Here is a 14,397-nt window from a genome sequence, read left to right on the forward strand (position 1 = left end):
CAGGCCACGCACATTCCAGGATATAATGTTTAGATCAGACGTAGTCTACTGATTGGAAGTAGTGTAACAGGATTGGAAGCAACTTTAACAAAGAAACATTTGGTGCCCTTAGAGCAAAATAGGAAAGAGTAGCAAGAAAGTTAACGGCTGCCAGCAAAATAATAACATTCCGAACTATATACAAAACATACTTTACAAGCCGCAAGGAGTACAAGAGAGCCCCTTTGGCCAGTATAAAGTTAGAGATTGTAAGAGACGTGACTCCTCCTAACAAAGCAAACTCCCCCACCCCACTCGTTGCAGTGATGCAATATTCAACGAGCAATAAAGCAATAAAATAAATTAATAAAATTAGTAGCCTGGTTCAAGCTGGAGACAAAAAGAGTGAAATAAACCTCAGCTATCGACCCAAAGAGTAACATAGACAAGGCGATATTCAACGGAAAATAAAGCAGTATGTTGATATGTCCCTTTGTAAAAAAAAATAAAAAATGAAATGAACCTCAGCTATCGATTCAAAGAATAACCTAGACTAGGCCAGTTTTATTGGTGCCTTTGCAGTCTAAGCTAGCCTATAACAAGTGATAAATGACATGCCTTTACCTTAGGCGTCGAGATGGTCTCAATTGTAATGAAAACCACAAAAATCATACTTAACCCGTATGACATCACCAAGAAAAAAGTCCACAGTCCCGTACTGAAATATTGAACCAGCTAACTTGCGATGTTGCTTGCAGTGGCCAAAGTAAGCTGATGCTCTGCTGTGTCCATCTGGTGTGTGTCCATACGGATCTCCGACGCTTCGCCCCCTCGCCTAGGTGAAGAGCTGGCACTTCTGCAGGGCAGGTTGTTAGAGAGGATGAACTGTTCCGCCTCAGATGGAGACCGACATAACGTTTGCCTGCCGCGGTAAGTGATCTTCAGTGTGGCTGGGAACAAGAGAAAAGTTTGAAACCTCAGCAAAGGCCTTTCGTTTCTTAGTAGTGTCTGCGCTGAAATCCGGAAAGAAGCGCAAATTGTCCATGCAATGTTTAACGGGAAAAACGGCTCTTGCACCATTCAGGATTGCTTGTCTATCAGAATAATCTAGCAACTTGAATATAATTGTGCGAGGGCGGCTAACGTTGGTGTTTCTATCCGCATACAGGCGGTGAGCTCGCTCTATTTTTATGTCTCGATTAGCGACAGAGGGGATCCATGTAGATAGATTCGCCTTTTAAAAGGTGATACAGTTGTCACCTTCCGCTCCATCCCTCAGCCCAACTAAACGTAGGTTGGACCTTCTACTTCGGTCTTCCATGTCTGCCACCTTGGAGCACAGCTCGTCAATTTTCAGCCTCATAGCATTGATCTGGTCTCTATCATGTCTGGCTGCTGATTGCATAGAATCGCACCAAGGCAAGGACCTATTTGCAATGGAAGCCAAGTATCATCCTCGTTACAACCGAGGTATGCAGCAAAGCATTTGTGAAGCCACAACACGCACAACCTTGAGGCGGATTGGCTACAACAGCAGAAGACCCCACAAGGTACCACTCATCTCCACTACAAATAGAAAAAAGAGGCTACAATTTGCATGACCAAAATTGGACAGTTGAAGACTGGAAAAATGTTGCCTTGGTCTGATGAGTCTCGATTTCTGTTGAGACATTCAGATTGTAGAGTCAGAATTTGGCGTAAACAGAATGAGAACATGGATCCATCATGCCTTGTTACCACTGTGCTGGCTGGTGGTGGTGGTGTAATGGTGTGGGGGATGTTTTCTTGGCACACTTTAGGCGCCTTAGTGCCAATTTGGCATCGTTTAAATGCCACGGCCTACCTGAGCATTGTTTCTGACCATGTCCATCCCTTTATGACCACCATGCACCCATCCTCTGATGGCTACTTCCAGCAGGATAATGCACTATGTCACAAAGCGCGAATCATTTCAAATTGGTTTCTTGAACATGACAATGAGTTCACTGTACTAAAATGGCCCCCACAGTCACCAGATCTCAACGCAATAGAGCATCTTTGGGATGTGGTGGAACGGGAGCTTCGTGCTCTGGATGTGCATCCCACAAATCTCCATCAACTGCAAGATGTGATCCTATCAATATGGGCCAACATCTCTAAAGAATGCTTTCAGCACCTTGTTGAATCAATGCCACGTATAATTAAGGCAGTCCTGAACGTGAAAGGGGGTCAAACACAGTGTTAGTATCGTGTTCTTAATAATCCTTTAGGTGAGTGTATTTTCCCTGTAAAGCTTTTTTTTTTAGCAGTATTGGTGATAGCCAATTGTATCCAAAGACAAGTCCTCTAATTTCAATGGAACCTGTTCACAAATATCCCTCATGTGGTATGGTGAACTGACGTCTTTGCAGAGTCTCATATCTAGTATACTGTGTAGATATGATAGCTTCTTGCTTGCCCTCCCCACCTGCACGTGTTGAGTGTTGTAAAATGATCATACTCAGAAAGAGTTGAGACATGTAAAATACGTGCTAGGGAACGAATCCTCTTTGGAGGCACTTCAGCTGTCTTACAATGTTTAATTTTCCCCTTGGTAAGTATGTATGAAGTATTGAGCCTGAGAAGAAAGAAAAAAAATCCTTTAGCTAGTAGCTACCAACTACCAGAGTCTCATATCTCATATCCCCCACCCAACTAAGCTACCAACACTGTTAGCCAAGAATACAGATTTGATTCCCGAAAGCCTGTGATTATAGTAAAAACTGTTGAAAAATCACTTTAAGTTATGACTACAAAGGTATATATTAATTATAGTTTCAAATATTTACTGAAATTTTTCCAAAAGAGAGAGCAGTGGGAGATGGTGATCTGCAGGTATGAACCGATGACCACCAACTGCAAAGCCCCACAATTCAAAAACTTGTAGTTTATGCTCCGTCAACTTTTTGGACCTTTTTGGATTTTTTCTGTAGTTTTTTATTTATTTATTTATTAAAATTTAAGATAATTTGCTTTGTTTTGTTTACTTCAAAAGTAAAACTATTTTAAATATCTTCAGATTCAGGATAGCTGAAGTAAAAGGTTAAAATAAACCCTATTTCAGGCTGTTAAGTATAATAAAAACGCTATTTCTGGGGTCAGAATTGTATTGAAAAATGTGTCCATTTGTCTCTGTGAGTTGTTTACATCAAAAGTTATGCCACTTTATATCATATTTAGATTTTTTTGGGTTTGGTGCAAAGGATTAAAAATTAAGCATTTTGGACATTATTTCAGCTTGGTACCCAATTTAATCTTAAAATAGACACTTGAATGATAAAAAAATAATATGTTGTGGAAAAAAAAATCACCCTATGCGTTTGAGAAAAGAAAAAATAGTTGATCCTCTACACATCTTTGGCCATTTTTTGCTATTTTTGTCCAAAAATAAGGTCAATATGTTGTCAAATGTCAAAAAAAAAAAACCATTCCATTAAATTCCTGGGGTCAGAATTGTATGGGAAAATGTGTTCATTTGTCTCTGTATGTTGTTTACTTCTAATGTTATGCCACTTTCTATATCATTTTTTTATTTTTTCGGGTTCCGGTCAGGTGCACCAAAGGGTTAAAAAAGAACCCTTTGGGACATTATTTCAGCTTGGCACCTGGCAGATTATGAAAATCGACACGTTAAGGATTTTAAAAAATCAGGTGGCATAAAAAAGCCGGGGGGTGCGCGTGGACCCCTATTTCCATCTAGACTACAAAGTTTCTTGAGTTTTTGAGCATGTTTAGGCCCTCAAAAATGTGATTCATTTTGGAGAAGAAGAAGAAGCGGAAGAATAATAATAAACGGAGCAATTCCAAGGGGGTCCTCGCACCACCGGTGCTCGGGCCCTAATAATCCTTAGGAAATCAAAAGGGTTCTTTGCCCCTTCAGGCTTGAGCCCTAATTAAAGCTGCAAGAAGCGTCGAAAGGGCCTTCGCATCCGGAGCCACCTCCACCCGGTGGCCTCAGGAAAACAGTGAATGGTGGGCAATTTGCATTTAAAGTTGTAAATATAGGAAGAATATATCAAAGTCATTTATATGTGCCAAACTTCCTGCTGCCAGAATGTGGTGCTGTGACTAACTGAATATTGGCATGTAGATGTCTTCAGACCAGGACTTTTATCAGACATGTGAAGTTTGATTTAGATTGAACATGGTATGTTTGAGTTAATGTACAGGTAGAATGTTGTGGAAAAGTTAATTTCAGTAATCTAACTCAAATTGTCAATGCACTCAGACTGAAGTAGTTTAAGTCTTTGGTTCTGTTAATTGTGATGATTTTGGCTCACATTCAAAAAAGAAAAAAATAATAATAACACAAATACACTATGTCAACAAATAAGAATATGGTGACATGGCAATCAGCTAATAAATTTAAAACCAATTGCAAAGGTTTCCTGAGCCTTTAAAATGGTCTAAATGGGCTCTCAGTTTGGTCCACTAGGCTACACAATCATGGGGAAGACTGCTGATCTGACAGTTTTTCAGAAGACAATCGACAGCCTTCAACAGGAGGGTAAGCCACAAACAGTAATTGCCAAAGAAGAGTGCTGTATCAAAGCATGTTAACAAAGTTGAGTGGAAGGAAAAAGTATGGAAGAAAAAGATGCACAACCCACCGTAAGACCTGCAGCCTTATGAGGATTGTCAAGCAAAATTGATTGCCATGCCGAATTGAGGCAGTAATTAAAGCAAAAGGAGCCCCTACCAAGTATTGAGTACATGTACAGTAAATTAACATACCTTCTAGAAGGCCAACAATTTACTAAAAATGTTTTCTATTGACCTTATGAAGTATTCTAATTTGTTGAGATGAGATAAAATGTGAGACAAAATCATTACAATTAAAAGAACCAAAGACTTAAACCAACATTACAACATACAATTTCTGTAATCTATATAGCCAGTCAACAGTTTTAGAACAGTAAGATTTGTAATGTTTTTAAAAAAGTGTCTCCTGCTCACCAAGCCTCAGTTGATTTGAGCCAGAATACAGCAAAAGCAGTAATATTGTGAAATATTTTTACTATTTAAAATAACGGTTTTATATTTGAATATATTTTAAAATGTCATTTATTATTGTGATCCAAGCTGTATTTTCAGCATCATTACTCCAATCTTCAGTGTCTCATACTACAGAAATCATTCTAATATGCTGATTTGCTGATTATCATTATTTAAAATAATTATAAAATATGAGTAAATTTTTTTCAGTATTCTTTGATGAATAGAAGGATCCAAAGATCAGCATTTATTTTAAATAAAAAGCTTTTGCAGCATTATACACTATATCATTTAAAAGCTTAGAGTCAGAATCATTTTTATTTTTTCGAAAAATTCTTTAAATAGATCAAAAGTAATGATAAAGACATAATTTCACAAAATTTTTCTATTACATACAAATGCTGATCTTCTGACCTTTCTATTCATCAAAGAAACCTGAAAAAAAAAAAAAACTACTCGGCTGTTTTCAACATTATTATAATAAGTGTTTTTTTTTTTTTTTTTTTTTTAAGCAAATCAGAATATCAGAATTTTTCTGAAGGCTCGTGTGAATGGAGTAATGATGCTAAAAAAAAAGTTTTGAAATCTCAATAAATTACATTTTTGAAATATTCTCAAATAGAAATCAGTTATTGTTTTGCTGCACTTTGGATCAAAGAGACTTGTTTAAAAAACATTAACAAGCTTACTGTTCAAAACTTTGATTGGTAGTGTATAGGCAACTTGAATTTTTCTCCAACTTCAGGCTTTTAATTGGCTTAGAAATCTATAACTGCTGGACAATAACAAAAAATAATGATTTGTTTATATACTATAAACACTTTTTTTATCACATAATAAGGCAGAATAGTTTCTATACTGTAATAGCACTGCATTGTTCATATACTTTATTTATCACTTGCTGGAGATGACTTGAAAAAACCATACTGTCGCAATTGTAAGTTTCATTTGTTCGGGTTTCTAAAATTGTAAGTTTTTCTGTGAAAACAATTGTTTTCATACAGCATAGCTGGACACTTTTGCCCATATTAGGAGTTTCCTGGAATTACTTTCGCCGCGAGAACGCCCTCCGGCTTCGAGTATGAATGAAACACACACTGCAGGAGAGTTTAGCGCTCAGTGAAGTACATCTCACCTTATATTCTGGGTCTGAATAAAATATCAGGTCATACGCCGACTATCCTGTCTCTTTGAGTTTAAATTTGTATTTATTTATACCAGCTCTTGAAAACCTCTATGTGAACACACTTGACCCAAAAAGTGCGGGGGATGAATTTCCGTGATATTAAAAGTGGGGGGACACGTCCCCCACGTCCCCCGCGTAATCTACGCCCCTGGGTAGCGGAGAGTGCAAGTAGCGATTGCAAGTGACATTTTTATTTAGTTTTTTTTTTCTTTCTTCACCACCTGGCTACTGTTGTAAAATGTTGAGAGATTCAAACAAAAAGTCATCAATAAACAGAACAAAATAAAAAAATAAAGACTGCAAGTGACGTCACTATAGCGGAAGTGCAAGTGTCTGAGATTTTAAGTCTGAGAGTGCAAGTGCAAGTCTGCAGCCAGACCCTTCTCTAAACTACTTCAGTCTGTGTGCACTGAATTTATTTAATACATGAATTTCACAATTTGAGTTGAATTAATGAAATAAATGAACTTTTCTGTGACATTCTCATTTATTTAGATGCACCTGTAAAACAATGATCATCTTGTTGCAAACAGGGGGCGCTATGATTATAACTGAATATTGGCCTCTAGATGTCTTCAGAGCAGGTCTTTTATCAAACCAGAAATTTAGGGCAGACTGGACATTGCAAGTTTTAATTAGAGTAAAACATGAAATGTCCGGTTGCTAACAGGGAGCACTTTATATATAACTCACTTTATTATAACTCATAATTAATACCACGACTGAGTTGAGACCAATGAGCAAGGCACTGAGCCCCCAACTGCTGTGGGTGCCGAAGCATTACCTGCTGTGTGTGTGTGTGTGTGTGTGTGAGTGAGAGAGAGAGAGAGAGAGAGAGAGAGAGAGAGAGAGAGAGAGAGAGAGAGAGAGAGAGAGAGAGAGAGAGTGCTCTTGTTTTTGTGACATATAATCATACAGAATTAGTTTTTTTTTGAGAAAGTTTCCTGTGAGGGTTGGGTTAAGGGTTAGGGTTGGTGAAGGGCAATAGAATATACAGTTTCTACAGTATAAAAACCATTATACCTATAGGATGTCCCCACTTTTCAAAAAAACAAACGTGTGTGTGTGTGTGTTTGTGTGTGTGCGCGCTTGTCCATGTGTGTTCACTACTCACTGCTGTGTGTGCATGTGGATGGGTTAAATCCAGAGCACAATTTCAAGTATGAGACACCATACATGGCCTTTCCTTTCCTTTCCTTTCATGTTTGCATGTTTTAAGAAGAAAATCACACAATGATTGTGGTAATGATGAGATCTCTTCTAAAACATTAAAGATGACGATTGTAAAAGTGTTAGATTATTTGTCTAAGGAGAGAAGTTTGAAAAGCAGGAGACTCAAGCAAAAGTCTCCATTTGTTATTAAAGTAACCTCATTCCTGTCTAGGATAAATATTTGAGATGTTAAAGAGATCTTAAATAATAATGTAACTCTGTAGCACACACTGACCTTTGTTGCAACACAGCTCTGTTATTTTCAATTGATAAACGGTCTTCATGGTCTCTCAGAAAGACTTCAAATGCCTCCTGCTGACTCACAGATAATTCCAGTACTAAAAGAGAAAAATGCATAGTAATAGTTAAGAGAATGTGCTCTACTAAGATAATTCAAGCTTGATATCTAATAAGATCATGTTACAAACTCTAGGACTGAAACTTACAAAAAATGTATTAAAAAGTAATCAGTTTTTTCTTTAATACATACAGTATGCAATTGCAGTATGTAATAAGCAGCCTACTATACAATATACTTTGTTAATTGTCAAAGAAACAATACATTCTAACTGATGTTTCACAAGTACTTTTAATATTGTTCTTTAATTTAAAAAAAATATATCTTTATTGCTTCACTTTACTCTATAACACACATAGAGTAGGCCTATGTGAGACAATAAAGATGGTTACAAAAGAGCTTTGTCCACATAATAATAAAAACATCATTGTTTTATCCTTTTTACCTACAACCCAAAACCAATAAAATCAAGCCAAAAAAAATAAATAAGTCAATATAAGAAGAAGTTCCACAATGAGTACCTGAAAAAAAAAAAAAACAACAAAAAAAAAACACTAATTGTTTGACAGGTGCCCTAGTGGACAAAGCAAATGCATGACATTTGAATGATCTCAGCTGAAGTTCGATGTAGTCATGGGCATATCGATTACATATCATTACAAGTTACCTTATTTAAAATGTAATAGCAGTGTAATTTATTTAATTACTTTATTAATGTAGCTGATTACTTTTTTATTACTTTGCAAATTTCTAATGAATGTTAATTCATTAACATAAATTAATTAATTGTTAACTGTTAATCATTTTCAAACATTTACACCATGCAGGGTTAACTATTTACAGTAGTGCTCAGCACTGTCAAGACTTTCAAAATCCTTCACCTGAATTAAGATGATCAAATATGAACACATCCACCACACAATCAGACTTTAGTACTGCCTTTTCCTTTGATTTTGATCTTTAGTTTAATGCAGATTTAAAATCATAAGAAATTGTTTACTGATACTGTTTTTGAAACCAAATCTTTGCCTAACTACAGGAAACACTGCATCTAACAACGGTTTGGGGAAAAAATGTTAATTAAAAAATAATAATAAATAAAAGTATATACATCAACTCAGATATGATTATCTAATGAGCATGTGTCCTATTCTGTGTACTAAACTCCTGAAACACTGGTGTCTTTTGAAACATTGCTGTCTTTTTGTATATGATGATAGTTTTCTCAAAATAAGTAAAATGCTCATGAAGTGACTCTGAGCATTTCTAGAGATTATGTGTATGTGTTCATGTACACTGCTAGCTTCAGTAGGCCTATGTGTAGTAATTAAACCGCATGTCTGTGCCATTAATTTCCATGAGGGGCCGACTCCGATATAAAATCAGACCGGGAAATCTCACACTCGTACAGTACAAACAAATTCTGAAACATGTCCATGTCACGGTGTCTGGTCCGTGTTTCCCTGGGTGTCCACTAGTGGTCTCACTTCCCCATAGGAACCTCACCTCAGGCACTTAATTTCCCACAAAGCCTTATCCCTTCATCACGGTAATTGCACACATGTTAATTGCACTCAGGTGTCTTCACTTTCATAGTCATTATCCTGCCTATTCAAACCGGTCTGTTTTCTGCAGTGTCATGGAGTCCTTACTTTCCGTCACCTGGTTACCTCGCGTTCCTTGTATTTCGAGTTTCTGTTCCTGTTTGTTTGTTTTGTTTTTTTGGAATAATTTATGGTTTTGACCCCCTGCTTGTTTCATTCTGATTTTGGATTACCCAATAAACTCACACTCACATACAGAAGGACTCCATCATGTCTATATCCAGTGGTGTGGGATTTCATATTCGTTCCCCATCCTGTGTTGAGGAGCAGAGGGTGAGATTCTTCAAATTAACCACCCTCCATCAAGAGGGGAATGAGGTGGGTGGTGTGGCACAAGTATTCTGGACCCTGGCGGTAGGAATGGGATATAATGAATGCGGCCTTGGAAGACCTTTTCAACACTGGTCTGGATTACCCTGTTCCAGAATGGGAAATGGATAAGCTGGAAGCCTTTGATTTTTGGGGGTTCATTCTGTACCTACAACATCGGTCTCAGTGGGATACCCCAGCCACACCTGTCTCTCCCGGTGGGATGGCCGACTCTAGACCGGGGTCTACAGACAGGAGGACCACCAGCCCAGCACCATTACACAATATGGCCGCCAGCTCAGCGCCACAGCACAAGGTGGTCGCCAACCCAGCGCCATGGTGCAAGATGGCCGCCAGCCCAGCGCCAATGTGCAAGATGGCCGCAAGCCCAGCGCCACAGCACAAGGTGGCCGCCGGCCCTGAGCCATGGCACAAGATGGCCTCTGGTCCAGCGCCTCTGCACAAGATGACAGCCACAGGTAACCCTCCAGAGTCGAGTCAGGTTCCCGTTGACCCTCCAGAGTTGAGTCAGGTTCCTGTTGACCCTCCAGAGTCAGGTCAAGTCACCGTTGACACTCCAGAATCAGGTCAAGTCACCATTGACACTCCAGAGTAAAGTCAAGTCACTTGACTCCTGTGTCATCGATCCCACTGTGGTGGTCTTCTGCACCGCCCTGGTGGACTTCTGTCTCGAACGCACGGCTGTGGTGGTCTTCTGCGCCGCCCTGGTGGGCTTCTGTCTCGACCGCATGGCTGTGGTGGTCTTCTGCGCCACCCTGGTGGGGTTCTGTCTCGACTGCACGGATGTGGTGGTCTTCTGCGCCGCCCTGGAGGGTTTCTGTCTCGACTGCATGGCTTTCGGTTCTCTACTGGCCTTGTGTTTTGTTGTTGTTTCTTTTTTCATTTTTGCCACCTTCTGTTTCTGTTTCCCTCTATTACCTAATAATTAAAAGTTCTCTCCTGAACTGCACCTTCACTTCCATTTTTCTTTTCAGGCTCTTTATTTTGACCTGATATCCATCCCTCCCATGACTTTAATACTCGAGATTTAACAAAACTATACTTTCTAAATTGTCTACATGTCAAAATTAGTACACCATTACAATATCTTTATAGAAAAATCCTAATACTGAATATAAATCGTGTTGTTCCCTTACAAAAATTAACCATGCTTTTATTATACTATTTTTTTTTTGGCAAATGGATTACCATACCATTACCATACCATTTTTAAGTAAATTTAAGTGTAAATAATTTTTTTATTTGTGGTTAACATGGTTTAACAATATTATCCAATGACTTTTGATTCATTGTAAAATCATGTTCATTTTCATAAGGTTGTGCTCATAAAAAAAAAAATATATATATATATATATATTTTTTTTTTTTGGGTGAACTATTCCTGAATCCAGGTAACATTACTGTGCTGTACTGGATAAAATACCACTGTATTGGGACTGGAACACCATGGTGCCATGTACAAAATACGTTGCTACTTTTTTTTTTTTAATAGGGGGAGGTGAATTTATCAGTTTCTCCTGAGCATCTAACTGACTTCAGTGTTGTGTTTTGCAGATGATGAGCAAGGTGATCAGGAGACCGCATAAATGGAGACATTGCAGCTGCCCCTTCAGTACAGTGATGCCTGAAGGCCTTGAAAGACCACACTTATGCCTCAGGGGATACAGTTCCACAGTGAAGATCCCTTAGCCTTTTCCATTCTCAAGAATGTCATCTCTTTGTTGTACACTAAAATTCTACACTTCCAATTTTAATATGCAAATAAGGGATCAAATTCAGATGACCATGATGAAGTTGAAGTTGAATTTAATTCAAGGAGATCTTGCTGTATGCTTTGAGGAGGAGCACATGAGTCTAGATTCAATGTCATTTAATATGAAATTCAGAATTGTGTAGTAATTTTGGATACATTGCGTAGTTGTTTGGAATTATTCAGTGTTACCATTAAATGTACTGGTTTTACACTTATATTTTTTTAAATATCTTATAATACTTCTTCTTTTACCTCATATATGCACACACACAACCACACATTGATTACTCTGAGTCTGATCCAAAACGTTTGGCGGAGGTGCGGAGAACACGTGAGCCGAAGCATTGCCAGTTACGACTAAACGATTCATCATTTATTAGAGATTTAACTATCGAATGACGGATTAGGAAATAATCGCTTCAGTACATTCGGCATGAAATTATAAAAAATATATATATTAAAATAGCTGGACAAATCAGCTGCAGGCCACTTGGAATTGTTCCGGTTTTCCCGATGTCCAGTCCATGCCTGATTTGAAGAGAATGTTTTTATTTTTTTTACTTGATGTTAGTGCTGCGTTCGACACAATAGATCATGACATACTAATAGATTGATTACAAAACTATACAGGTATTCAAGGGCAGGCTCTAAGATGGTTTAGATCCTACCTGTCCGATCGCTACCATTTTGCTTACTTAAAAGGGGAGTCATCTCATTTATTATTTGTAAAATATGGAGTGCCACAAGAATCCGTCCTAGGTCCCCTTCTATTTTCAATATACATGTTGCCCCTTGGTAATATTACTAGAAAATACGGAATTAGCTTCCACTGTTATGCTGATGATACTCAGCTATATATCTCAATGAGACCAGATGAAACCTCTAAATGATCTAAGCTAACAGAGTGTGTTAAAAATGTAAAAGATTGGATGACCAATAATTTTCTTCAATTAAATTCGGATAAGAGAGAGATATTAATTATTGGACCAAAAAACACTACACAGAATCTTGTAAATTACAATCTGCAACTAGACGGATGTACTGTTACTTCCTCTACAGTCAAAAATCTGGGTGTTATATTAGACAGCAACTTGTCTTTTGAAAATCATATTTCCCATGTTACAAAAACTGCATTCTTCCATCTTAGAAACATTGCCAAGCTACGAAACATGTTGTCTGTTTCTGATGCAGAAAATCTATTTAATGCATTCATGATCTCTAGACTGGACTATTGTAATGCACTTCTAGGTGGTTGTCCTGCTTCTTCAATAAACAAGCTACAGGTAGTCCAAAATGCAGCAGCTAGAGTCCTTACCAGGTCAAGAAAATATGATCATATTACCCCAATTTTACAGTCTCTGCACTGGCTACCTATTAAGTTCCGTATCAGTTACAAATTATTCAAAAATATATTAATATTCAAATGAGCTTCTCCACCCTTCCTACGGACTCTAGGACCTTGGTTCTCAAATTAAATACAAAACTTGTTCTCATTTGAAAAGAGGACTTTGGACCACTGGTCAACATTCCAGTTCTTCTTCTCCTTAGCCCAGGTAAGACGCCTCAGGAGTTGCTTAAAAAGAGGAATACGACAACTGTATCCAAATTCCTTGACATGTCTGTGTGTTGTGGCTCTTGATGCTTTGACCCCAGCCTCAGTCCAATCCTTGTGAAGTTCACTCAAATTCCTGAATCGATTTTGCTTGACAATCCACATAAAGCTGCAGTTCTCTCGGTTGGTTGTACATCTTTTTTTTTCTCCGAACTTTTTCCTTCCACTCAACTTTCTGTTAACATGCTTGAATACAGCACTCTGTGAACAGCCAGCTTATTTGGCAATGGATGTTTGTGGCTTAACTTCCTTGTGAAGGGTGTCATTATTGTCTTTTGGACAACTGTCAGATCAGCAGTCTTCCCCATGATTGAGTAGCCTAGTGAACCAAACCGAGAGACCATTTTGAAGGTTCAGAAAACCTTTGCAGGTGTTTTGAGTTGATAAGCTGATGGCATGTCAGCATATTCTAATTTGTTGAGATAGTGGATTGCTGGGTTTTTGTTAAATGTGAGCCAAATCGTCACAATTAAATGAACTGAAGACTTAAACTACTTCAGTCTGTGTGCATTGAATTTATTTAATACACAAGTTTCACAATTTGAGTTGAATAACAGAAATAAATTAACTTTTTCACGACATTCTAATTTATTGAGAAGCACCTGTATATAAACCTTTGCAAACAGTTATTTCTATCTTTCGCTAACTGTTGCAAATGCATTCAGTTCTGGCGGATGACATATGACAAAGCGTAAGGTCCAGTGAGAAATTACAAATGGGGAAGCGCAATGGAGAGAGCAGAACAAAACACTGGTCATGAATTTAGAAGTACAAAACAAAGGGTATGTTTTCACACAGATAGCTCCCTAGTTACATTTTCAGGCCACTAATAAGGGAGTTAGCCATTTCAAATCTTTCCAGTGTACTAGAATGTTTGTTCCCTGAAAAATCACACAATACACCGCAAAAACTAGGGAGCATTGGTGTTCACTATGGTCCCTTATGGGAAATTACATTTCTTAAGTGCGAAACATAAACCACATGAGCCAACTCAATAACTGTAATGACACATGGTAGAATATTTGAAAAGACAAACCGTTATTACCATATTTCAGCATGAATACATATTGGTAGACAGGTATTGAACACATCTAGGTAACATTTATAATTCATATTCGGCTGAAACATTGAAAGAACATGTAACAGAATGACGCATTTAAAGAGAATAAAAATAATATAAAAAAGAAACCGATCCTGTCTGTTGTTCAATGGTTCTACAATGTTGTCTGTTCACATTGTACATAGTCGTCACTGGAAATTGAGTAATCACTGTCCTAATGTGCAGAGAGCCATGGAACTTATCAGTGATCGAATTTGTGTACACCATATACTGATTCACGAGCTTGGGAGCTGATAGAGATACATCCGAAGATTTGTAAAGAAAAATGTTGTAGGATTTCGATATATGCC

The 14,397-nt window shown here is 37.9% G+C and overlaps 1 protein-coding gene across 2 annotated transcripts in view; it reads right to left on the reverse strand.

Annotated features, from left to right (window-relative positions):
• kif6 (kinesin family member 6) overlaps window positions 1–14,397 on the reverse strand; it is a 304,965-nt gene that overhangs the window by 112,597 nt on the left and 177,971 nt on the right. For both annotated transcript variants that reach the window (XM_026229369.1, XM_026229368.1), the window contains exon 14: window positions 7,626–7,728. In XM_026229369.1, the coding sequence (XP_026085154.1) occupies window positions 7,626–7,728 (103 nt within the window). The remainder of the gene's footprint in view (window positions 1–7,625; window positions 7,729–14,397) is intronic.

Source organism: Carassius auratus, chromosome 42 (genome assembly GCF_003368295.1).
Source record: "Carassius auratus strain Wakin chromosome 42, ASM336829v1, whole genome shotgun sequence".
NCBI classification, from domain to species: Eukaryota; Metazoa; Chordata; class Actinopteri; order Cypriniformes; family Cyprinidae; genus Carassius; species Carassius auratus.